This window comes from Bos mutus, chromosome 19, assembly GCF_027580195.1.
Source record: "Bos mutus isolate GX-2022 chromosome 19, NWIPB_WYAK_1.1, whole genome shotgun sequence".
Taxonomy (NCBI): Eukaryota; Metazoa; Chordata; class Mammalia; order Artiodactyla; family Bovidae; genus Bos; species Bos mutus.
Window position 1 is genome coordinate 25,255,293 of NC_091635.1, and position 25,681 is coordinate 25,280,973.

The 25,681-nt window shown below is 51.2% G+C and overlaps 1 protein-coding gene across 2 annotated transcripts; it reads right to left on the bottom strand.

The window, feature by feature from the left end:
- Positions 1–6,236: 6,236 nt before the first annotated feature.
- Positions 6,237–15,764, bottom strand: CDK5RAP3 (CDK5 regulatory subunit associated protein 3). Of its 2 annotated transcripts, none has more exons than XM_014476526.2 (14): positions 15,668–15,764; positions 15,341–15,386; positions 13,503–13,634; positions 13,123–13,223; positions 12,690–12,738; positions 11,646–11,824; positions 11,288–11,424; positions 10,965–11,109; positions 10,461–10,571; positions 9,862–9,940; positions 9,192–9,280; positions 7,202–7,407; positions 6,660–6,831; positions 6,237–6,568 (listed from the first exon to the last, which is right to left on the bottom strand). In XM_014476526.2, exons 1-14 carry the CDS (start codon positions 15,668–15,670, stop codon positions 6,503–6,505), a joined length of 1,515 nt encoding a protein of 504 aa, XP_014332012.1. In that variant the 5' UTR covers positions 15,671–15,764; the 3' UTR covers positions 6,237–6,502. The 2 variants fall into 2 exon arrangements, with proteins under 2 accessions (XP_014332012.1, XP_005890437.1); XM_005890375.3 differs by having other exon boundaries at positions 15,612–15,718.
- Positions 15,765–25,681: the final 9,917 nt, after the last annotated feature.

Genomic DNA, 25,681 nt, shown 5'->3' on the forward strand with positions numbered 1-25,681 from the left:
TCCTATTCACTCAGGCTTAGGGGACCTTCTCTAACGGGGAATTCCTACAGGATTTCCAACCTCCGGAGCATGAGGCCTCCATTCCACTCACCTGGGATGCCAGGCACCAGCGGCCTTACCCAGGTTTCTGCATTTCAAACAAAACTATTCCACCTACAGTTCTGCCTCACTTGTTGTCTATTAGAGGTGACTGTAGGTGGCTGGTCTTTGGCTCTATAGGTGACCCAGGATGGCTCAAAAATCAGACAGAATGAGTGGTGGGGATGGTTGTACAGCAATGTGAATGAACTTAATACCACTGAATGGTGCCCACAAAAAGGGTTAAAGTGGTAAATCATATGTTCTGAGCTGGGTCAGATATCTTAACACACACACTCGGATGGGGTAAGAAACAGAGAGGGCTGCCTTGGACCTTTTGACCCCTGATTTGGGTGCTGGACTCTGTAAGCTTATAACCTGTATAACCTGTAGCAAGACTATTCCTAGGGTCTCTACTCCCATAAATGGGGCTTCCCTGGTGGCCCTAGTGGTAAAGAACCTGCCTGCCAGTGCAGGAGACATGAGATGCTGGTTGAATCCCTGGGTTGGGAAGATCACCTGGAGAAGGGCAGGGCAACCCACTCCAGTCTTCTTGCCTGGGAAATCCCATGGACAGAGGAGCCTGGAAGGCCACCGTCCATGGTCCACAGGGTTGCAAAGACTCAGGTACGACTGAAGTGACTTAGCATGCTCTACTCCCATAAAAACAGTCCCTGACCTCCTTCTCCTTCTCTGTCTCTTCCCACGTCCCTGGGCCCAAGGTCATTTTTGGAGTTGAACTTCTGGACACACATTTTCAGCCCCAGGTTTGGGGCTAAAGGCGCTGTGGTCACACCAACAGTAGGTCCTGGCAGGGGAAGCCCGAGAGTGCTCACACTTTTGTTGTCGAGGAACAGAAGGCAGCAATCCAGGGCCACTCCCTCATTCTTAGGGCATGGAGTGCTCCCTTCCCTATGTGTTAAGTTGCACTGGATCTGCCCACCTACCCAATTCGGGGCTCGCCTCCCTCCTACTCCACAGTGGCAACGACGACACAGGTTAAGGGTCAGACTTCTGGATCCCAGCCTCCTGGGGGCTGCAGCTACACACCAGCACCTCCCTCCACCTGCACGGCCCAGGGCTCTGCGTTCGAGTCCTCTGCCAGGACAGAGTTAAGGGCTCGGGTTTAATTTGCCCGTTAATCACAGTTAAAAGAAGTAATGAGCGTCTCCCCAAAGCCTGGGTGTTTCTCTGCAGATTAAGCAGCAATTTGCATAGCCCCTTTATTCATCCCCGCCTCCCCCTGCGGGGCGCTTGTCCTTTCAGACACAGCCAAGCGCAGCCTGCGGTGAGGGCTTTGACAAATGGCTTCGCTGCGCAGGGTTTGGGCAAGAGGGAGGGAGGGGAAGGCTGGAAGGGAGAGGGCAGCTCCCGACAGTAATGGATAGCTGGGGCGTTAAATAGTGCAGAACTTTTTATTAGACACACAGGAGAAGTTTAAATATTCACACTGGTTTTCTTTGGAGCCTGGGGGAGGAGAGAAGGGTGGCAGGCAGGACAGGTATGAGTTTACTCAGGGCCCATGTACCCAGAAGGGCCCTGCTCACCACCTAGAGGAAGGGCACCTGGAGGACACAGAGATCTTCGTCAGGGTCAGCTGGCATCCCAGGCTTCTTTGCCCTGAAGCAGGCTCAACACCCTCCTGCTGCGCCCCCATACCCGCCCCCCCAGTTTGCTAGGAACCTGGGAGCGGAGCCCGGGGCCTGATTACTTGGGGTGCAGATCAGCTTGTTCAGAACCCAGCATGTGGGCAGCATTCAGTAAGCGGCAGCAGACCTGGGTCAATGAAGCCATGAAACCTCCAAGAGGTTGAACAGCAGCCCTCTTCTCTGGAAGAGTCCTCAACCAAACAGGGATAGGACAGACCAGCCCAGAAGATCCTCAGGGCAGATACTGTCACTAGACAACTGTGGATCAGACTTAATCTGACCACTGGTTCATTTTTAAAAGCTTAATTAAACCCAATTTCCTCCCAAACTTCTTTATGGGACTCTTTTTTTTTTTTTTTTTTTACTTAATTGTGTACCACGTGATCATAACACGTCATAAAATGTCATATAATCATAAAAGTCATATAATCATGTCATATAATCATAAAATGTCATAAATGATCTGACATTTTAGAAGTCAGAGTAAACTGAGAGATCACTAAAACAACTGAAGTTCAGAGAAGTTAAGTTTGAGATTCCTAAGTGTGTGTGCTCAGTCATTCAGTTGTGTCCAGCTCTTTATGACCCCATGGTCTGCAGCCCGCAGGCTCCTCTGTCTACGGGATTTTCCAGGCAAAAATCTTGGAGTAGGTTGCCATTTTCTCCTCCAGGGGATCTTTCTGCCCCAGGAATCGAACCCAGGTCTCCTGTACTGCAGGCAGATTTTTTACTATCTGAGCCACCAGGGAAGCCCATAAGATTCCAAAGGGAAGGGCACAAAAGGGAAGGAGGCAAAAATGAGCGAGTCGGCCCCTGCTCTTAAGCAGTTCCCTTTGGGGCTCAGCCCATGGGAAGGCAGTCACGTAGTCAAGAGATGCTCCCTGAGTTCAGGACATCTGCAGACAGTGTCAGGGATGCTGCTGAGGAGAGGGGGACTCATTCTGCCTGGGAACTGGAAACGAGTGTGGGTCTCATCAGCTGGGTCTAAGAGGAGGGCTAAAAGGACCCCAGAAGGGGTCTGGGGACATATATGGGTTTGGTGTCTTCAGTGGATACCCAGCCTGGAAAGGCAGGTGGACATAGGTGTCAAGGGCTGCCCTGTGACACTGGGAATCGGGGGAGCTGAGGGAGCATCCGAGTTTCTAAGTAGGGAAATGATTAGGTCAACAAAGCACACGGAAAAGGTGGATTGGAGGTGAACAGGCAGAGCCGAGAGCCTGTTGATAGAACAGAGATAGGAGATAAGAGAGGGACGCAGGGTGGGATGCAGATGCTGATGGGGGTGGTTTGGGATGTTGGAATATCCAGGACACATGGAACCGGGACCCGAACGGAAGTTTCTAACGTAAGTCCAGGATGGTTGCATCCACCACCCCTCACAAGCTGCCAGCGGTCTTTCTGCACCAGGTACCCTCTGGGTGCCGCCCATACTCACCATAGCTACCTACCCCGAGGTTGTCTTCCTTTGTCCTCATTTCACTGGTGAAAAAATGAGGTGCAGAGAGGTCCAGGGACTCACCCAAGACCACAAAGGTGGCAAGAGTGGAGCTGGGATTTTACCTGGACAGTCTAGCTCTACAGAAGATGCCAATCACCACTGTTACTGTTATTAGACTGTGTGCGCGCATTCATGTATGTGTTTGGAGTAGTGGGGACAGGAAATAAACAAATGGCAATTAAAAAATGAAGCGGGAATTCCCTGGCGGTGCAGGGGTTAGGACTCTGTGCTTTCACTGCTGAGGGCCAAGACCCTGGTCGGGGAACTAAGATCTGGTGGTGGCCCAGGCAGGGGTAGGGTGCGGGGGGAGAACTTAGCAACAGGACAGGCAAGTGTAAATGAAAAAGCAGGGAGAGCTGCAGGATCCACGCTTCTAGGGGAGAAACTGTAAGGAACACCTGGGGAATTAACAAGGAATTAACAGACACAACCAGGCAGAATTAGCTCCTGCTCCCCTAGGGCCTGGGGTCTGCTTTTTCTTTGGTCCTCTGCTCCGGGCCAGTCCTCTGGAGCAGATCATACTCAGAGGAGTGAGATTTTGGTCTCAATAATACAGATAACCCCTGCCCCACACAGGCCCTGGGACAGTCGTTCTGGAGGTATAGGACCCATCTCCCTGTCACGCCCTTAGCTGAGCGGCCGGAACCCAGAGGAGCAATCATTAGCACTCTACTTAACCCACCTTCATGGCTGGCCATCATGGACTGCAGTGCAAAGATCCTACACTTTGAGAACCAGACTTGGAAAGGACAGTCTATGCAGGAAGAAAGGCTTCATCTGAACAGAGTCATGGTAAGTGGGCTTGACAATGCCTGGATTTGCCTGGGTGAAAGGATTTTGGAAAGGTGATACTTTCCTTATCTGAAGCAAGTAATGACATGTCTTAGCTAAGCAGTGAGCACCTTAAATCTTCTCTGGAAAGAGGTGGTGCAAAACCAAACATAAAAGTAGAGTGCTCTTGGCAATACAATTCTCATCCAACGAAGGATTTTAAGTGTAATCTGGGCCCATCTCCTCTCTCCCCCTGAATGTTGTTTTGGGAGTTCCAGAAACCTGACTGCTCAGAACTTGGTCTTCAAGCTCCCCAAGGAGCCTCTTCCCCAACCCCCACACCCCCACCCCCGCTTCAAAGAAGGAAGTTAGGACAGGAGGAAGCATCTTTAACATTGTTTCACAAACCCAAAATAAGAGCTCACATATGTCCAGCGAGCACATAAGCTGTGCCAGGCACTGTTTTAAGAGCTCTGCAGATGTTAACTCATTTAATCCTCACAACCACCTCTGAGATGAACAGGCAGGAAGCTAAATGCAATCAGAATGATGCTCTGGGAAATCTGGGAGCAGGTTGGAAAGACACAGAGTTGCCTTCTGCGGGGTCAAACAGCCAGGCGGGCTCTTCAATGCCATTGGGTGGTTGGGAAAGCAGGACCCGGGAAGCAAAGCACAGAGCACAGGCAAATGGGGCTGAAGGCTCTGGAGAACAAACCTAACGTTATGGTTCTTTTAAGAAATCAGTTACAGGAACCTACAGCTAGATGGGCCTTGATTTCACCAGATAAGCAATGAAATGGGCCCAATACCCCCTGAGAGAAGTCCCTTAGCCACACTGCTTACCAAGGTGACCAAAATCTGCTGAGAAAACCTATCAAACCCACTTCTTGTCTCCTGCAGCCAAACAGCACCTCCAACATCCCCTATGGGCCCCGTGCAGGGTGGAGAAGGCCAGTGAGGTGCTCCCGAGGGCAGGAGCAAGAGCTTAGCAGGCCTGAACCTAGCCTGCCGTGGTCACGTGACCACAGGGTTCTCCCCAAAGCCCAGTGCCTGTGAGCAAAGAGCCTGTGTAGCAGCTGGTGACTGGATGAGGGACATTAGTGGGCAAGGGTAGCATGCCTCAGTGAGCTGATGGCGGCCGCAAGGGGTAGGTCAGAAGGCCAGGGGAGCCAGCAGCCAGCAGGTGGGGCAGGAGGTAGCCGGCATTCTCTCAGAGAGAAGACCCCAGAGCCGCAGGCAGCTCCCCAGCCGAGGCTTCACAGTGCCTGAGGGTGGGACACGCCCGCTCAGGCCCCAAAGCCCTTCTATTCCAAGGACAGTTGTACCTGGACATTCCACACCAATGTCTTTCCTTTTTCAATTCCTAGACTTCCAATCCCCCCAAAAGGAGGTGAACAGGCAAAGATTGGGGGGAAGCGATGGGCTGACATTCATTGATAGGAGCGGCTTCGAGCAGTTCATGCGGCCTTATCTCTCTCTCCTCTGGATAGCGTGTGTCCGCCGGAGTCCGCGGGGTCGGTGATTAATAGGGGCCATCACTCACTGTCCAGGACGGCTGAAAGGCAGCAGGGAGGGGGCGGCCCTCCCCAGAACTGAGATAACAAGCAGCAGGAATAATGAGTGGTGTCACTCCACTTTTCATTTTGATGGAAAGTCATTACGGGAGTCAACGCCAGCGACAAAGAGCCATGAATCAACTGCTCTGCTATGAAATTAAAATCGAATTGCTGGCCACCCCCAACCCCTACCTTCCTGGGAAATGGGGATGGGTAGGTGGCCGGGGAGAGGGGTGCTGGCCTAGTGTGGGCTGTACCCAATCACAGAGCAGGCAGTTATGGGTGGGAAGTGGGCAGGCAGCTAGCAAAGGTGACAGCTCCTGTCTCCACCTTGTTGACCAGACCCTTCCTTCCCAAACCGCATTTTCCCTCTGCCTGGAGGTAAGCTGTGATTAAAAGGAAAATACAGCTTTGCTGGCTCCAACGAGGCTGCCACTTGACTGCTCCCCTTGGGCTTCTGGCCTGAGTGGGGCAGTCTGGGCCTGGCCGTGGAGAGAAAGGGCCCCGGCTGACTCAGCTACCCCAGAGCCCCTTACTGAATTGTTTGTAGATATTAATCTGTGAGGCCTCCCTGCCACCAGAGGCAAAGAGGAAAAAGTCCCCAACCTGGTACCTCACAGGATCAAGAACCCCATGCAAATGGGTACACAGCCTCAACCCCAGGCCCAGAGACGGGCACTGTCAGTAGGGAAACAAGAATCTCTCTTTTATTAAAGTCCAACTACATTAACAAGGAGGAGCAGAAGCTGTGACTTGAGGCTGAGGGGCCACAGGACCATCAAGACAGCCTCCTGCAGAGAGTACAGAGTGCTGAGATCACCATCCGGGTGACAGTTCCATCATGGGGCCTTCCATCCTCCAGTCGGCTTAGTCTCTCACCAGGAAGGGCCCCGCTCTGTCCCTCCTCCATCCTGAACGCTGAGAAGATGGGCAGGAACAACGGTAGTAGGTCACAGAGAGGTTCCCATCAGGTTCACGGGGCGCCCATTGTACCTCTTGGAAATGTCAGCTTCAATCTGAAAGACAGTGATACCGGGTGGGCAGGAGGCAGAAGGCAAAGGGGCCTCGCTCTGCGGAAATTGGGCAGGTTCGCCTCTCTGCTCTCACCAGCTTCTGCAGCTCCTTTGTCTTCTCCAGCAGCAGATCCAGCTTGGGCTCCAGAACCGCCTGCTCCTGGAGGGCTTCCTGTTGCTTCTGCACCATCAGTTCTTTCTTCAAAGCCAGCAGCTGGGACTGCTTCAGCTTCTGCTGGAGGAGCTCAGTCACTCGGTCCACATACCTGGGCAGGGCATTCACGTAAGTGTTCGGTGTCTCTGGGCAGCCTGGGTGTCCCCATCCAACTGCTAGAACAGGGGAGGCTCAGTCTCTGTTGGCCGCTCAGCCTTCACATCCATCAGTCCTTCCTTGTATGGAATGCCACTCCCACTTCCCCATCCTACCCAGGATGCAGATTCTGCCCGCATATTTCAAGCCACCCCATCTTGCCCCAAAGAGAACCCCCAACCCCAGTTGGGGTGGTGCAGTTATGGGAGGCAGGGATGAGGTCCAAGGGGTCACAGAGACGAGGAAACAAGGAGGCAGGGCCGCCCAAGATGGCAGCGCCCTGCAACATGCCCTGGAATAGCCCAACATCAAGGGGAAAGCCAGACCTTGGTGAGGCCAGGATCATAAACAGGTGCCGCATTCGAAGACTGGTGAGCCGGCCAATCAGATCCTGCAGTGCCGACACCATGGCGACCATCTTTGCCTTGGTCTGGCCCTGCAGGATGGCTGGAGCCAGCTGGAACTGGCTCACAGACAGGATGTCTGCCTCCTCACTCATCTCCACTGCTCTCTGGGACAAGAAGATTTCGAGCTGAGGACAAAAGAGGATTTGGTTCAAACTGAGAAAAGAACTCGGAAGCTAGGCCCTCAGCCTGCTCAAAATAAAGAATAAGGTAAGGGTTGGATTCTGGAGGAGGCATAGTAGGGGACTGCCTGGTGTGGTATAGTCCATGGTGTCATATAGAACTGGACACGACTTAGCAAATGAACAGTGGCTCAGACTGTAAAGAGTCTGCCTGCAATGCAGGAGACCCATGTTCAATCCCTAGGCAGGAAGATCACCTGGAGAAGGGAATGGCAACCCATTCCAGTATTCTCGCCTCGAGAATTCCATGGACAGAGGAGCCTGGTGGGCTACAGTCCATGGGGTCACAAAGAGTCAGACACGACTGAGCGACTAACGCACACCTAGTGACTAAACAACAGAGGAGCAGTTATTTCCTCTGAGCATTTCTATTGCTAGAAACTCACCAACTGTAAGGCGGGAGTTTGGGGCAGCCTCCACCATCACCTTTCAGCCCCTCATTGCTGCCTCAGGCCTTACCTAACCCAGGACCACCCGCTCCTCCTCCCAGGCTATGGATCAGATAACTACGAAGCAGAGATTCAAGGGGTTCTGTCTGCTGAATGAAGGTATTTTCATGGGAAAAATGAGATTCAGGGAACAGGAATCCATGTTTGAGAAGCCCTAGATTAAGAAAAGGCTAGGCAGAATCTGAGAACCAGTCACATATCTTGTCACTTTTATCCACCCATGGAAACCTGAACTAGACTGGTGAGGACAAGACCTTCCATGAGGCCCTCCCCTGCCAGCAGGCCTAAGGAGTGGACAGACTCAGAAATTAACAAAGGCAGGCCCCAGCTTCCCAGTACCACAAAGAAGGTCCAAGAACACCAGCTTCTTACTGTGGGCTGCCAGACACCTCAGCCACAGAGATGACATGAAACACAAATTGCTCCAAAGCCCCAGCAGCTCCCAGTTCCCTTCAGCTCTCTGAGCTCTTCTACTCCCCCAGCTCCCCTGCTCGGCCTCCTTGTTCATCACGAGTGCAGGACACTTCTGCCTCCAAGCTTCTGTGTGGCTCCCCCTGCCTGGAAGGCTCTTCTGCCGGACGTGGGGTGGCTCTCTCTGCAGGTTTTGACTTACTGGTCACCTTTGCAACAAGGCCTTCTTGACCACTATCATAAAAACAGGCCTTCCCGCAGCCCCATCTCCCTTTCCAGCTCTCCTTCTCCATGGCACTGTGTTAACACCTAACGTGCTGCGTATTTCTCTTGCGTGCCTTGTTTCCTGCCTGTGTTCCCCACTAGACCACAAGCTCCACGAGGTCAAGGATTCTGCCTTGTTTTCTGCTCCGTCTCCTCAGACAGTGCCAGGGGTTTAGGAAGGATGATAAACACTGTTGAACACTGTTGAGTGAAGATGTGCTCAGTCGCTTCCGTTGTGTCCAACTCTGCGACCCTGTGGGCTGCAGCCAGGTTCCTCTGTCCATGGGATTCTCCGGGCAAGAATACTGGAGTGGGTTGTCATGCCCTCCTCCAAGGGATCTTCCTGACTCAGGGATCAAACCCGTGTCTCCTGTGGCTCCTGCATGGCAGGCGGGTTCTTTATCACTGAACCACCGGGGAAGTCCATTGAATGGAATGAATGGGAAGCATCCTAATGCTCCAGAGTGAATGAGAGTGCCCCTGCTCTGGAACACTGAAAGCACTCTGCATCCTTCACAGAAACAGGAGGGTCAGGTCAGGTGTCTAGAGCAATACCACCTATGCCGGTGCCGGGCCTCCCCGCACATCATCCAGAGACAGAAGTACCTCCATGAGCTCATCAATGAACTGATTCCGGGTCTCAGGGTATTCAAGAAGTGTCAGAGCATCCGGGCCCCTGGCAACACCTTCGGGAGCTGCCAGGAAGAGAGAGAAGTGATAAAGTGGCTAAAGACTAGACAAGACCATTGGTTTGAGAAGTCCTGGTGCATTAATATGGACACAGACACTACACTAAAGCCACTTCCTGTTCCAACCCAAGAAGGAAGGGTCACCCTTTCCCATTTGTCGCAGCCCTAATCAGGCACCAAGAGCCAACTGCAGTCTGTGAGGAGGACCACAGAGCTGAGTTTCAAAGAACCAAGCGTGCCTTCCCTTTGGTGGGCATCAAGTCTCATCCTGCACTGCCCTCTAGTGGCTCAGATCACGGTCACAGCCTCTGGGGCCAGGTCAGGCTTCAGAGGCTGTTAGCCCTCTCGGAACATCCCAGGCAAAGGCTGACCCACATTCGATATCCAAAAGCATTGAGAGTTTCTAGGCTTCATTTTAAGAATTCTTCTCTATCCACTACACTCACATCATCAACAAGATTTTGAAAAAAAACAAAAACAAAAACAGGTAACTGTATGAAAAGCGCAGTCTTGGCAGCGTACTTTTTCTTTGCTTCTAGAGACACAGGGGTACCCTCTGCCAGGGTTTCAGGGAGCGACGCACTCACCCTGGGTTCCGGCTTCCAGCACAGTGATCTGCAGAGCAGTGGCATCGTCTCCCCAGTCTATCTCATCACCCCCAGCTTCCTGAGTGGAGAGCAAAGAACCCCTGCAGTGTTGGGAGAACTTTCCCCAGCAAAGGGAGCCAGGATAAACTAAAGCCCTCAATAAGCCCAATGATGGCACATTTCAACTGTATGAAGAACCTGCAGCCCTGATGGAGGTGGCAAAGATGGCAGTGGGGCCCATGCATATAGGTACCACCTGCCTATACCCCACACCTGCCCCAAACACCAAGAGAAAGAGGTCAAAACTCTGACATGTCACTTTGGAAACTGCCTCCTCCCAAACTATATGTGGTCCAAGAGCTGTGAACTTCAAGTGATGTCTTTGAAGAGAAAGAGAGTAAACTTTTTTTTCCCTTTGGCCACACTGAAAGGCACCCAGGATCTCAGTTCCCTGACCAGGGATTGAACCCTTGCCCCTTGCAGTGGAAGCGTGGAGTCTTAACCACTGGACCGCTAGAAAATTCCCAACATGTTTCTTATCACCAAAACAGCAATCACAGAAAGTCCTCAAGAGAGATGGACTGAGAGAGCATCCCAACCTTTGAATCCGATTCCAGGGAGATGCCCCAGTCAATTCCAGCAGTCTGGGCAGAGATGCCAGAGTCAGCCCCTTCAGAAGCCACCTCCACCCCAAAGTCACCCCAGTCAATCTAGAAGGGAAAAAAAGTGTTAGCTCAAAGAAGATGGGTGAGAAAAAGGGGCCTGCCAAGTTCTTCTAGGTCTCAGTAGGGAGCACCAGCACACTGTTCAAACATAATGGCCTCCAAGCTTCCCAAAGGAGAGTCTGTCTTCAGAGAGCTCAGGGGACTGAAGGGTTCCCAGTTCAAAGCTGACCAGCCTCCTGGGCCTCTTCAGCACTCGTCTACCCTGTGGTCTCAAGAAAGCCAGAAAAACGAAGGAGTAGGGCCTTCTGGGCCCTTCCACCTGCAGTCTCTCTCACAGGAACACCCCTTTCTTCCCTCTGGACTCTGAGTTCAAAGGGGACGGGGGAGGATTGACCCGTGTACGAGGGGAAGAAGCGGCTCTCGCTCGGCCTGTCTTACCGCGTCTTCTTCCACCTGCTCAGGGGGCTCCTCGAGGTGTGGCCTCTCCACTGCCGAGGGCTCCGTGCCCGTCCTCCACTCGTACACCGTGCAGTTCCCCCGCGTCTGCACAAACCGCAGCATCGGCAGCACCTGCTCTGTGGGGCTGCAATGGAGCGTGCCGCTGACCCTCCTGCTGCCCCTTGTGAGGCCAGGCCCACCGCTGGGCCTGGCACTCAAGTGTCACGTGGGGAGAGCACAAGTGGAGAAGAGAGCACAGCCGGGGAAGCAGCTCGATGGTCCCCGCCCCTCCTCCACAGGGGAGAAGCCAGGGCCCTCAATACCTTTCACACACAAACCCCACACAGGCCTGGTACAGGTCAATGGCTTCGCCCAGGGTCTGGGCCGCCGCCCCGATCTCGGCCAGCTGACTTGGTAGGTCCTTCACCAGGGCCAGCAGTTCTCTTCGGACATTGTCCCCCTAGAGAGGATCCACGAAGTGGGCTTAGACAGAAGTGGTGGGTAGTGGAGTCCAGCGTATTAAAGACAATGCCTGAAGATTAAAGATGGGCAAGAAACTGGCCCAAGAAGGGCCCAACCGGCAGAGAAGGAAAGCCCTCCACAGAAGCAAAGGCACTGGGCCCAGGAAGACAGACAGAGGCCCCAGGCATGCGTCCCCCGCAGGAAACCTGGGCTGCTCACCGTGATGCCGTACTGCTTGCACGAGTGGTAGAACTGCTCCTTCATCTCGGCAGCCCCCGCCTGGCCCTCTTCCTCCTTGCGGCTGTATTCTTGCTGCAGCTGCTGGCACTTGGTGATCTGCTTCTTCAGGGAGGGGATCTCATAGTTGACGTTCCGAACCAGGAGGCTGGAGAGTTCCACTGAGAAAGATGGGCCCAGGAAATTCACTCCAGACCCCCACACCTAAGGCAGGCACACCCCAAGGACATGCGCAATACCCTGGCCTGGTGGCAACGGGGGTTGACCTCCCAGCTCCTCCCCTTCCTGGCTGTGGAACCTAAGACAGTCATTTAACCTCTCCAATCCAGTCCTCAACTATAAAACAGGGGTAGTAATATTTATCATGAGAATTAAGAGAATTCATATAAAATACAAGTATAATTCCTTGATTTAGTAAGTATTAATATTTGGTCAATATTAGTCCAGTAGGCTGCAGTCCATGGGGTCGCGAAGAGTCGTGTCACTTTCCCTTTTCCCTTTCATGCATTGAAGAAGGAAATGGCAACCCACTCCAGTGTTCTTGCCTGGAGAATCCCAGGGACCGGGGAGCCTGGTGGGCTGCCGTCTATGGGGTCGCACAGAGTTGGACACAACTGAAGCGACTTAGCAGCAGCAGCAGCAACAGCAGCAGCTATTATAATTATTTACACTGCTAGCAAATACAACCCAAACTACAGTCAGCCTTTTAGTTATTCTCTCAGGCACTTGATACAGGCCCCAGGTCAACCTGTGCCTCTTCTGCGCAGTGGAGCAGAGGGGTGCCGGGGGAGCTAGTCATCAAGAGGTGACCAGCAGAAGACCCATAAGCACCCGTCCAAATGCCCACAACCTGCCTGGTGGTCATCCTCCTCCCAATACTCATTGAAATTTATTTTCCCACCTCCCAAACATCTACACACCAGCCTCTCCCCTCACATGAACTGTACCTCCTAGAAGCCCAGTGTCTCAAACTTCGAGGAGGGAGCCTCCCTGTGGACACTGGGACTCCCAGGGTGGGCCCCTTACCTAGGTAGGTGTTGTCCTTCTCATAGAGGGCTACGATCTCCTGCCAATCCTAAGAAAAGAAACAGGAAGTGAGCCAGGAGAGCAGCCACATCCCAGCTCAATCCCCCAACAGGGGACGCTCTCCCAGTCTCTGCATCCTCATCCTCCTTCATAATGCTGGCTAGACCACCCACTTTAAGAGTATGGTGCCAACGAGCAATTCCCAAAGCAAATGTAAACCCAGGGGTAGGGGTCACAAAGAGTTGGACACGACTGAGAGACGGATACTTTCACTTTCAGGATCTACTTTTGGCATGAACTATGGGGAAAGAGAGAAAGTTGAGGAAGTATTCCACGGGGATATCTCCAATGGATCCTCAGCAAGACCAGACAGCCTCTGACCCCCTGGACCGGATGCCTCCAGCTGCGCGTTACCACCGTCATCCATACTTGCCTTCATTCGCTGTGAAGAGTACCGGCCGAAAATATTTTTGGTGGAGGCTTCAGTGCCTTTGAGAAGCTCCACAATTCTTAGGCAGTGGAAGTAGTGAATGTCTGGAAAGCAAAGAAAAACAAAGACTTTGGAAATAACAGTCTCTAATCCACCACTGCGGTCACCACACATGGCTGACTCATGTATATGCCAGTAACTTTAGAGGGCACAGCTCTCCCCTTCATCACTCTGTGTTGAAATAAACCAGCATCTATACCCCAAATAAAAGCCTCTCTTTCTTTAGAGGTCAGTCCTATGACTAAAGAAAAGGGAACAGCTCAGCAGATATATACCACCCCAGGAAAGAAGAGGGTCCAGTAATGCAGTCCTGAAGCACTCACAGGATCCAGAGAGCAGCTGGGCGATCTCTTGGCTCTCCGGCATGTCCTGGATGGCAGCATTGATCTTCTCTCGGATGGTCAATACCAGACTCTGCCATTTCAGGTTGCAGTGCCTTCTGTCTACCAGCCAGTCTATAGCACAAACCCAAATTATAGTATTCCCCATGGCCAAAATTGCATCACTCATTCAAGTGATATATGCTAAGGCATTGGCTAAAAGTTGTACTCATATTGGTTAAGGTGTGGGGGGGTCACAGGAAGATGGGAATGAAGACAGGCTCAAAGGGATCCTTGGGGCTAAATAGATTCCAGCAACCTGACTTTATCCACAATGTGACTTTTATAAAGTAACTGCCTCAACACAGAGTAAAGGAAAGCTTTGAATGGGTCCAGACACCAAAGTGCCACTTTGGACCACTCTAAATTCTCCATGATATTTTTGCTTCCATGGATAATTATATCTTTCTTACTGACAGAGGATGCCATTCAATTTATACTTTCTCAGGGCTGGGATTAACCATGACAATGAAAAATCCAAGATGGTTACACCAAATACCAGATGAATGAACAACTGCAAAGCCCCTAAGGACTAAATAACACTGGACTACTCTTACCAGGGAAGCACCATCCTGCACATATGAATACCAGTGTGACTGACCTCCTGGATTCTGGGCCAGACCTGTTTTTAGTTGAGGGTATAGGTGCATGAGAGCCATGTACATTTCCTCATAGGAGAGAGCTAAGACCAAGACTTGTGGTCAGCTGGTCCTGGCTCTATTACCAACTTTCTTGGGCAAATCTCTCAACCTCTCCGTGCCTCAGTTTCTCTACATGTAAAATGGGGAAGATAAATATACTGAGTACAAACGGTAAAACACTGAACGTTGTGCCTGGCGCATGGCACTACAATGAATTGTAGTGATCTTCATTTTCATAATGTTAAGCACATAAAACAGCACTTGGTATAGAATAAACCCTCAATAAATGGTTGGGTTTCGGGACCAATAACAAGCATGTACATCAAGAGTGTACAGGTCCTGAAGAGCTGGGACAAATTCGAAATGAAGTTAAAGATGCTCCACTAAGTGGCCACCTTGCCCTTGTTAATAAATCTAATTGGTCAAACGCTGGGAGCCCACACTAGTTATCAGTTACATTCCCATTGCTGCACTCCACTAAAATCTTCAAAAACAAAAACTATGTAGATGTCACAGAAGTAGAAGCAAAGGGATGACATAGTCAAACAGATGTCATCTTAATGACACGACTGGCATCAAAACAATTAAACTCAAAGACCATTTAAAAATCCAGGAGCGGTGCACCGCCCTAGAGGGGTCAGAGTGAAGAGGTCCTTCCCTGGCTCTGAACTGGAGAGGAGGTATATAAACCCGATACAGACACCAGGGAGATGGCCTGGCCACTAAAAGGTTTTATTTTCGACTGGACCTATGTGCCTCTTCCTCCTAAAATCAAAGGAAAAAATAAAAAGGAAGAAAATTGTTTTTCCAGCATAATACAATACTGGAACCTGACAGACTTAGGTTCTAACTTCACATCTGCCATTCAGCAGCTGAACACCTTTAAGGTAAGCCTTTAACTCTCTGCTGTCCCTGAAAGATATGATTGACAACATGTTTTATACGTTAAAACAGAAAACACAGGTCAAGTATAGACTCTAAGCGTGGTTCCTTCCCGCTCCTTTTACTGAGGCAGGTCCAGCCAGCCACAGATGGGAGCACAGAACACAGCAAGTGGTCGGCGCTTCCGCTGTTGGTGACAGAGGGCAAGGGGGCCAGGTCTCCCCTTGACAGGTAGTTGAGCGGGGGCGCCCCTCCTACCGAGTAGCTTGCTGGTCTGGATGTCGATGGGCACGTGCTGATGGTCCTGGCGGGAAACACGGCGGGGAAAAGTGCGTGAGTGATGCGAGCGGACAAGCCACTCGCGCGCTCACTTCATCCCCCCAACCGTCACCCTGCGGGGCCAGCACAACGGGACGGGGAGGGCCGCCCCCCGGAGAGAGCCTGAGGAAGCAGGTCAGGAAAGGACCGGCTGAACTCAGCCCAGGGGCCCCAGGGCAGCCCCCCATTTCCCCAGCTGCTGTTCCCCCACCTGCATCTTTCCTTCACTTCCGTTTCCGGCCTCTGACCGGGACACGCCCCACGTACCATTAATCCAGTGCTGTTGTGGCTGAGCCTCGGGTTAGGCACAGATGAGTCTTCTCTGGCCACGTCACCGCCTTCCTCAGAGCCAATCGGGACGCGCGCTCCATCCCAGGCCTCAAGCCCCACCCACCCCGGGGTTCCGAGTGGCTGAGCCCGGGAAGGGCGGGAGAAGAGGAGCCAGCCAATGGGAGACGCGAGGCGGGCTCAAGACCTGGCGGGAGCCGGGGCTCCAGGAAAGGGCTGTAGAGGCGGCATAATCCCGGCAGGCGGCGCCCTGGAGCTGGTCCCAGTCGCTTCCGGCCAGGCAGGCAAGGAGCCCTCTGCGTAAAGATTAACGAGTCTACCGACAGGGTCCTAGCGCCTACTGAGGAACCTAGAGGTCCTTGATGTGGTTTAGATACGCTCAGTCATATCCGACTCTTTGCGACCTCATGAATAGGAGCACTCCAGGCTTCCCTATCGTTCACCATCCCCCGGAGTTTGCTCAGACTCATGTCCATTGAGTCGGTGATACCATCCAACTATCTCATCCTCTGTCGCCCCCTTCTCCTCATGCCCCCAATCTTTCCCAGCGTCAAGGTCGTTTCCAGTGAGTTAACTCTTCGCATCAGGTGGCCAAAGTATTGGAGCTTCAGCTTCAGCATTAGTCCTTCCAGGGAATAGTCAGGGTTGACTTCCTTTAGGATTGACTGGTTTTATCTTGCAGTCCAAGAGACTCTCAAGAAGAGTCTTTTAAGAAACGCCCTATTGCCTCACTTTACCGCGGATCATGGTTTAGAAGTCTTCTGTGGCACTTTTGTCACACATTACCTTCTCACTGAATTTAGGTGACAGACAAGTGTTGAACACCTGCTACGTGTTATGTGATTAGGGCAGGGATCGGGAGGGAGGAGGGTCAAAGGAGGCATCCCAAAGATAACACCTAAATTGAGTGTTAAAAGAAGAGCTGCAGAAAGAGGGAGATGTGGGAGTGGTGTTCCAGGTGGAGTAGACTGTACAAAGCTTTGCAGGCTTTGCAACGAGGTGCAGGGAACAACAGGCAGGCAAGACTGGCACGATAACTGCAGGAGTCCAGTGTATAATTAAAATGCCCTTGTTAAAAATTATGAACTGGACTTCCTTGATGGTGCAGTAGATAGGAATCCACCTGACACTGCAGGGGACCTGGATTTGATCCCTGGTCTGGGAAGATGCCACATGCCTCGGAGCAACTAACCTGTGTGACAATTACTGGGCCCGTGCTCTAGAGCCCGGGAGCCACGACTACTGAGCTGGTGTGCCTGGAGCCTGTGCTTCGCAACAAGAGGAGCTACCACTTTGAGAAGCCCCTGCACCACTCTCTGAAGCTAGAGAAAGCCTGTGAGCAGCAACAAAGACCCAGTGCAACCAAATAAATATATATATATATATACATATACATATATATATATACTGCATAGGTCTCACACTTATGAAGCCGGCCCTTCAGACAGGCCAGCTTCTGTGCCATGAAATGTTTGAGGCAGGGGTTGGCTGGAGAAGGGACTGTAAAGGCGGAAGGGTGGTATCATATCATATCATCTCAGGAAGGAACTTGGACTTCACCCCTGCAGGGAGAGAGGAACCACAGGAGGGTTTCAAGGCTTTGAGGCTTGAGGCAAAGAGGGACCTGTACAAACTGACTGCAGAGACTGATGGATTCGTGGGAGGTAAGGCTGAAGGCAAGGAGACTGTTAAAAGGTTATTATGCAAGAGTTAGAGCTTGACTTGACACAATGGCATGAGGAGGAAGAGAAGAACTAGATTTCAGAGATGGTTTGGAGGCAAATGGACAGGTTTGGCAGTTGGTTGGCTGTGTGGGTGGAGAGTGGGACAACAGGGTGACGCATAGGTGGTTGAGTGGGAGACCCCCACCTAATTCAGGGATGCGGGATGCAGAGCATCCTGCAGGGGGTGAGGAGGAGGGCATCTCAGCTTTGAACTTATGGGGTTGGTGGCCCAGGGAGACTCCCCTGTGAGAAGTGTGCAGGAGGCACTTGGGTCTGCAGCTCTGGATTTCAGGGGGCTGGAGATACAGCTTTGGAGAGCTAGACTGACTCATCTGCGGTCCAGGTTGTGGCTGAAGCTGAGGGAGAGCATGAGATGGGTCCAGAAGTGCAGAGGAGAGAGGGTGAGAGGAGAGAAGAGAGAGGGTGGGCAAGGGGGCTCACAGGGCTGGATGTGCCATTTTGCACCCTTCCCCTTCCAGGTTGTTAACTCCTCCAGGAGGCTCTGCTTGAGTCTTTCTAAGTGACCCATCTCCCCCACCACCTGTGCCCAGCACATCACTTGGGGCTTAGTAAATTTTTTATTGAACTGTGTGATGTGATAGGGCAGTGAGAAGACCTAGATTCCTGCCCAATGAGATCCTGGGCCATTTTGATAAGCTCTCTGCCAGCCACGGTTTCCTCAACATGGAGATAAAACATCCTGACCATCTCAGGGTATTTCTATTTACAAGCTTAAATAAACAAACCCACTAGATGTATGTAACTCTTTATAGTTTACAACATACTTTCATAGATTTTTTTCTCATTATTTGCAAACTCTGTGTGTGTCTGTGAAACAGTAATCATTATTGTTATAGAAGGGGTTGAAAGTCTTCCATAAAAATGGCTCATAGGGCAGAACTAAGAGCCTCTTCAGGGCTCTCTCATGGGAATTTGGCTCCCATTGTAGAGTCCTGACTCAGGCTATAGGAATGGCTGGAGCTTCCCCATGATTAAACAAACTTACTGGGTTCCAACTATGTGTTCCTGGCTCCCTGGGACATCCCAAGAAGCATGGCCCTGCCCCACCCTCAAGGTGCATCTCTCCTCCTTGAACCAACAGGCAGGGCAGGGCAGGGCAGGATGAGCCTGGAAGGCCCAGCCCTGGTAAGGTGGTAGAGGCAGAGACCACCAGCACTTCACCCCCACCCCCTCGAAGCACCCCAGGTGACTCATGCAGAAAGAAGCGTGTTTGAGAACAGCTCTGCCCGGGTGCTAGCGTCAGGGTGGTGGCCCCAGAGAGCGTAGGGGTGCGGATTTTGTGCAGTATCTTCACTGTTTGTCCTTTTCTGAGGCCATCGAGAGGCTCAGGGCCAATGCGCAGGTAAGCACACAAGTTGTCTGGCCTCTAGGGCATCGAGATCCTTGGGGCTCCCATCCTCTGGATAGTGGCAGGGAGAGGCTGTGAAAGGCTCTGACTGTGAATCTCAGTTCTCTGTTGATTTAGCAGGTGGGGTGCTGTCGGGGGAGGGGTAGCACTTAGGAAGGTGAGGGAGAAGCTAGGAGGCCTGTGGAGGATTTAGACAGGAAAGCACAGGGCCCCGGGGTGCTGTGTATGCGGGCTGCCTTGCCATCCTTTGTTGTTAGCTTGCTTATTAAGTGATAGTCTGTGCCCAATGCCAGTGTAGATCTAAATGTTTTACAAGCCTTATCTAATTTGATCCTTCCAAACAACCTTATAATCTGGGTACTGTTATTAGCCAGGTTTTAAAGGCAAGGGAGCCAAAGCTCAGGTAATTAAGTAACTTGTCCAAGATCATAGAGCTGGTAGTTGGTGAGGCTGGGATCCAAACCCAGGCCTGTCTGGCTCCCCCGCCCGCATTCTTGTTCTCTGTGGGATGTGGCTTCTCCGGCAGCCCTGCCTGCTGCATTCACGCAGCTGGGCCACTGCAGCCGCAGGCTTCTTCCTCCCTCCTCTTCGGCCCGATTCCCACTTTCTCCCCTGATGTTGTGTCAGACAGTCAGCACCCCCACCCTGGCAATTCCTGGCCTTTACCAAAGTTCTTTCTTACCACGCCCCATTCTGGGCAAGAAGGCCATTGCTTATGTTCTTGCAATATCTATAAAAGGAAGGCTTACCCTTGACATTCAAATAACCCATTTATTTTATCTACCATATGTTTATGACTTTATGGTCCATGTCTTATGTGTGTTTGCTCACAGCAACACTGACTGTGCTGTGTGTGTGTGTGTGTGTGTGTGTGTGTGGTGTATCTGCCTGCTGGGCTGAAGGCTCTGAAAACTCAGCATTCTCAGCTGGCCTCTTGCTGGTTGCAGTGTAGTCTCTGGGTTGGTCTTTGCAGTCTGTCTCCCCAGCTAGTCAGTGCGCACCTTGTGGGCAGGGAGTACAGGCCTGTTCATCTCTGGGACCCCAGCCCCTGGTATGACCCGGACACTGAGTGTCAGCTGCTTACTGGATGCTTGTGGAGGACGGAATGAGAGCAGATGCAGCGGGTGCAGGGAGGTATTTAGCAGTGAGTGGGGACCATGATCACTCGGTCTGGGGGGAGGGCTGTGCATGCCCTGGTTCTTTTCTTCACCCCTCCCCCTACAGCTCAGGACTTGGAGTCACTCGGAGCTCGAGGGAGGAATTTCAGGCGAAGATATTAGGGCTGGTTAGCTTCATAAGTTAAGCATAAGCCAGAAGGCCCATGAGGTGCCAGTCAGCTGGGTGGTGCTCTGGGACCCATGATAAACCCTGGCCACCATGCCCTCTCCTTGTTAGTCGTCTAAGGGAAAATAACTCACTGGGGAGTTTCATGAATTGGGTTCAACGTGTCATCTTCTGAGGATTGCCCCTGCGTTCCATGGTTTCTTCATCCCCATCATGGCGGGTGGAGGGAATCTGCTCTTTCACGGGAAGAAAACCAAGCCCATTGCCACACCTCTCACCTCTTTAGCCTCCCTTCTCATTCTGTTCAGTGTTAGTTACCCCCTATTTGTCAAGCACTATTGCCAAGATGGGCCTTCCAGGTGGCTCCGTGGTAAAGAATCCGCCTGGCAAAGCAAGAGAGTCAGGAGACGTGGGTTCAGTCCCTGGATCAGGAAGATCCCCTGGAGTAGGAAATGGCAACCCACTCCAGTATTCTTGCCTGGAAAATTCCATGGATGGAGGACCCTGGAGGGCTACAGTCCATGGGGTCACAAAGAGTCAGATGTGACTGAGCGACTGAATACATTTGCCAATGTGTTGGAGACCTTAACGTGAAGACACGGTCTCAGCCCTCAAAGGAAATGACTGTATGATATGTGAGAGGCCCACCACATTTTAAATCCCATGACAGCACATCCAGAGCCTAACTCTGTGCCCATACATAGTAAGTGCTTAAAAAAATCCATACAGACAAAATAAGAGGGATGCTTAGAGGGTTAAAGAAACAGAAAAGGGCGAGTATCCATCTCAACTGGGGGGTAAAGGCATGAGATGCGGATGGAAACCGTCAGAGCAGATTCCTGGGAGAAGTAATACTTGAGCTGAGTCTGGTAGGATGGGAACGAACTGTGGGAGGAGGGAGAGGATGGAGGAGAGACATGTAAGAGATGGGTGTCATCCTAGGAAGAGGAAGTAAGTAACATGGATAAAGCACATAGGTGAGAGATGGCATGGCTGTTCCACAAGAAGTCTATTGTGGGATATTTATGGGAAGAGAAATCAGGTTGAAGAGACTGGCAAGATGAGACCACAAGGAACACTCAGGTCCCTGACGAAGGGTTGAAATTTTATCCTGTAGATCAGATTTCCCAACCAATAGGCAGCCGATATCTGTCAAGCTATAGAGTTGTGCAAAGAGCCCAAGAATCCATAAAAGCAGTTGTATTATTTTAGTGCTAGAAGGACAACAGTGGGCAGGTGGAGATGTTTTTCTGTATTGAGAAAGGATCTTTTTAGAGAACAGGAAACCCAAATGGCCAATACATGTGTGAAAAGACTCTCAGTCTTACTAGAAACTCAGTGTCTGATTAACTGGGGCTGCTGTAACAACTTATCACCAAACAGGTGCTTTAAAGAGCTTCCCTGGTGGCTCAGATGGTAAAAAACCCACCTGTAATGTAGAAGACCTGGGTTTGATCCCTAGGTTGGGAAGATCCCCTGGAGGCGGGCATGGCAACCCACTCCAATATTCTTGCCTGGAGAATCCCTGTGGACAGAGGAGCCTGGTGGGCAGCCCATGAGGTCCCAAAGAGTCAGACACAACTGAGTGACTAATCACTGTGCTGCACTTAGGGTGCTTTAAAATAATAAATATGGGACTTTCCTGGTATTCCAGGGCTAAGACTCTGGGCTCCCAATGCAGAGGCCCTGGGCTCAGTCTTTGTTCAGGGAACTAAATCCCGCATGCTGCAACTAAAAATACTGCATGATGCAACTAAGACCCAGCACAGCCAAATAAATAAATATTGACAAATAGAATAAGGACTTCCCTGGTGGTCCAGTGTTAAGAAACTGCCTGCCAACGCAGGAGACATGGGTTTGATCCCCTGTTCGGGAAGACTCCACATGCCTTGGAGCAACTAAGCCCGTGCGCCATGACTACTGAGCCCACGCTCTAGAGCCCATGAACTGCAACCACCAAGCCCTCACGCTGCAGCTACTGAAGCCCATGTGCCTAGAGTCCACGCTCCACAAGGGAAGTCACCGCAATGGGAAGCCAGGGCACCGCCTCTGCTCATTGCAACTGGGAAAGCCTGAAAAAGTGGTGAGGACCCAGTGCAGCTAAACATAAACGGATGAAATAAAATAAAATTTTAAATAAATTAGAAATGTATTCTCTCACAGTTCTGGAGGCCAGAAGTCTAACATCAAGGTGTCAGCAAGGCTGGTTCCTTCCACAGGCTCTGAGGAACAGTCTGTTCCTGCCACTCACTCAGCTTCTGGTGGCTACAGACAGTCCTTGCTGTTCCTTGAGTGGCAGCTGCATCACTTCATCCTCTGCTCTTGTCATCGCATGGCGTTCTCCCTTCATGTCTCTCCTCCTGTAAGGACACTAGTCCTTGGATTTAAGGCCCACCCTAATTTAGTATGTTCTCAGCTTAACTAATTACGTCTGCAAGCACCCTATTTCCAAATAAGGTCACACTTCGGGATTCCAGGTGGACCTGAGTTTGGGGGACACTATTCAATCCAGTGCACTAGAGCATGCTAGAGACTATTCGCTCAGTCGTGTCCGACTCTTTGCGACCCCGTGGACTGTAGCCCACCAGGCTCCTCCATCTATGGGATTCTCCAGGCAAGAATACTGGAGTGGGTTGCCATTTCCTTCTCCAGGGGATCTTCTCGACCCAGGGATAGAACCCAGGTCTCCCGCATTGCAGGCAGACGCTTTAACCTCTGAGCCACCAGGGAATCCCAGGGATCGAACCCACATCTTTTACGTCTTCTGCATTGGCAGGCAGGTCCTTTACCACTAGAGCCACCTGGGAAGCCGCAATCCAGTGCTCTAGGGAAAAGTAAATATATAAAACACAAAAATGATTACTTCACTTCCGTCGCATTGGCAAAAATGTTAATGTCTCTGTCCTGGGTTGTGTTCTCCAGAGTAGGTGAAGTTTAAGGGGCAAGATGCTTACTAGGGATCACTTCCTGTGAGAGGAACCAGACAGAAGCAGGATTCGGCAGAGAGAGAAATCCAGCTGTAACGCAGGCCTTGCAGAACTTCCGTCAGTTTAGTGAAGTGAATACGGCCCCTCAGCATGTCCTTCATGGGGCTGAAATGGCTGGACCTTACGTCCCTAGAAGGGCAGGCCCTTGGGAGAGATGCTCTCTGCAGCTGACGTGGACCCTGGAAGAGCTGACAGCTGGAGGCCAGCAGCTGAGGAAGGCAGTAAGTCCTTCTTTGCAGGGTATTCTGGTTGGCACACTCACTACCAGTCTGACAGTACAGAAATGGTCAAAATGAATAGTGTGGTAGGACAAAAAACTCATCTTCCAGTCCCCCGCCCCACCCCCGCCGAGATGTCCACATCAAATCACTGGAACCTGTGGATATGACTTTGTTTGAAAAAAGAGTCTTTGCAGATGTGATTAAGATCATCCTGGATCGTCTGGGTGGACCCTACATACTCTCCCGAGTATTCTTTTTTTTTTTTTTTAATTTATTTTTGTCTGTACTGGGTCTTTGTTGCTGCCCCCAGGCTTTCTCTAGTTTCAGCAATCAGGGCCTACTGATGCACAGGCTTCTCATTGTGGTGACTTCTCTTGTTTTGGAGAACGGGCTCTAGGGTCTGGGCTTCAGTAGGTGTGGCACGTGGACTTAGTTGCTTCATGGGAATCTGGGAATCCAACCAGTGTCCTCTGCAATAGCCAGTGGATTTTTAACCACTGGGCCACCAGGGAAGTCCCTCTCCCAAGTATTCTTATAAAAGAGAGATAGAGATTAGACAACATGAAAGAGGGGAAAGTGACGTGAGGGTGAAGGAGACAGAGAGGGGAGTGATGTGGCCGCAAGCCAGGGAATGCCTACAGGCACCAGAAGCTGGAGGAGGCAAGGAACTGTCCCTGGAGACTCGAGAGTGATCATGACCCTGCTAAGACCTTCGTCTTGGCCAGTGAAAGTGATTTTGGAATTCTGACCTCCAGAACTGTGAGAGAATACATTTCTGTTGCTTAAATCCATCAAAGTCTGTAGTAATGTGTTATAGTAGCCACAAAGAACTAATACAAAGAGTGATAGGAAAATTGCTGGTGGGGATGCAAGTCGGTGAACCCACTCAGAGGCTCTATCTCAGAGTGCAATGAGGATTCAGAGTTCTAAGTATTTGCACAGTCCACATGAACACTGGCTGCTCGTATTCCCACTGCCCACTGAGGTCTCCTTGAAGGAGAGCAATGGCAGCCCCTCCAGTGGCAACCTCAACACTCACCTCAAACCTGCCCTGCCGTCTTCCTGGCTGCACCTGGTATAGCTTCCAGAGACCAGTCTGTGGCCTTGCCCCACTTGCCCTTCAACCAGGCTGGCCACCCCCAAACTCTCATCTCCTGGCCTTCCAGAGGAAGGGGAGTGCTGAGGAGGATGGCAGGCCCTCCCTTCTCCCTGCTTTGGGAAATAAATATCCCTGGAGCCTAGATCTACTCCCTGGGCAGAGGTCAATAAACTAGGAATGATCTTTTGGGCCAGGTTAGATCTGCAACCCAATGGGGCCCCATGCATGTCTAACAGGGCACCAAGGTCCTTGAGACTCCCTTAGGTGTATTTCAACTTGCTTTAGCCAACAAGGACACATTTCGGAAAACTTGCACATTTCATGTTCCTATTTGGAAAATTCTAGAAAACAATACAGCAGCCTTGTGGGGGTGATCTGTTTAAGGGATAGTCATAGTTTATAGCCTTATCTCAAACTCCTCTCCCAACCCTGCTCCTCCCAGAAATAAACCTACCAAAGGTCAGGGGTTGGGCCTAACTTCCCAGGCTGATCCCTCCCAGGATGGGGAGCTGAGGCGGGCCTCTGCTCCTGTACCTGGCCCTGCTGGCCTTCTCTGAAGGGCAGGTCACGTAGGCATCCGCTTAAATCCCACCCACTGGGGTGCCTTCTCCAGAGTGGAGCTGAGAGAACATAATTCTGCCCCCTCTGGATTGCACACATCAGAAAGGCCTGGATTTTGAAGCAGGGTGGTGTGGGGTGAGAGGGGGAAGGGAGTGCGTATTTTCAGCACAAGTCCCTTCCTCCTGTACAGATGGAACAGTGTCCTGACCCTTGGTTACAGTCCCCAAGCTAGTGCTCATCCCATCGTCCTACTATTTCCCCAATACCTCAGTTAACTTTTTAGCCTCTTCAGTATCTTCTGGACTGGACACTGACTCTCAACCAGGCTTTCGGAGAAAGTGACAGATCTAGAAATCTTCCTGGGACAGCTGTGTATACCTCTCACAAGAGTTAGGAGAACCTTACAAAACAATATCCTTCATTCTCATAGATCCCCAAGTGAGCATAGCTGAAACAGCCAGAAGTGAAATAAATGGGTTTTCTCTCACATTTACCTGGGACAAGTGGCTGCATTAAGAATTTCTTAAAGACAATACTTATATTTCTTATTTGTATTTTAAAGTTTGCATTAAGTACTAACTATGTGCCAGGTCTGTATCAGTGACAGACATCTCGGGGCTCAAGGAGCTAACATTTTTTTTTAACTTTTTATTTTATATTGGAGTATAATTGACTAACAGTGTTGTAACAGTTTCTGGTGGACAGCAAAGGAACTCAATCATATATATATATATATATACACATACAC

Bases quoted from the DNA above. Each gene is read 5' to 3' on its own strand.
- CDK5RAP3 (XM_005890375.3), bottom strand. The intron at 12,739-13,122 runs GCAAGTATGGAT...TTCTTTTCTTAG, and splicing joins ACTCTTCACAGCGAATGAAG to GATTGGCAGGAGATCGTAGC. The intron at 10,572-10,964 runs GTAAGACAGGCC...TTTCCCTTCTAG, and splicing joins AGCAGGTGGAAGAAGACGCG to ATTGACTGGGGTGACTTTGG.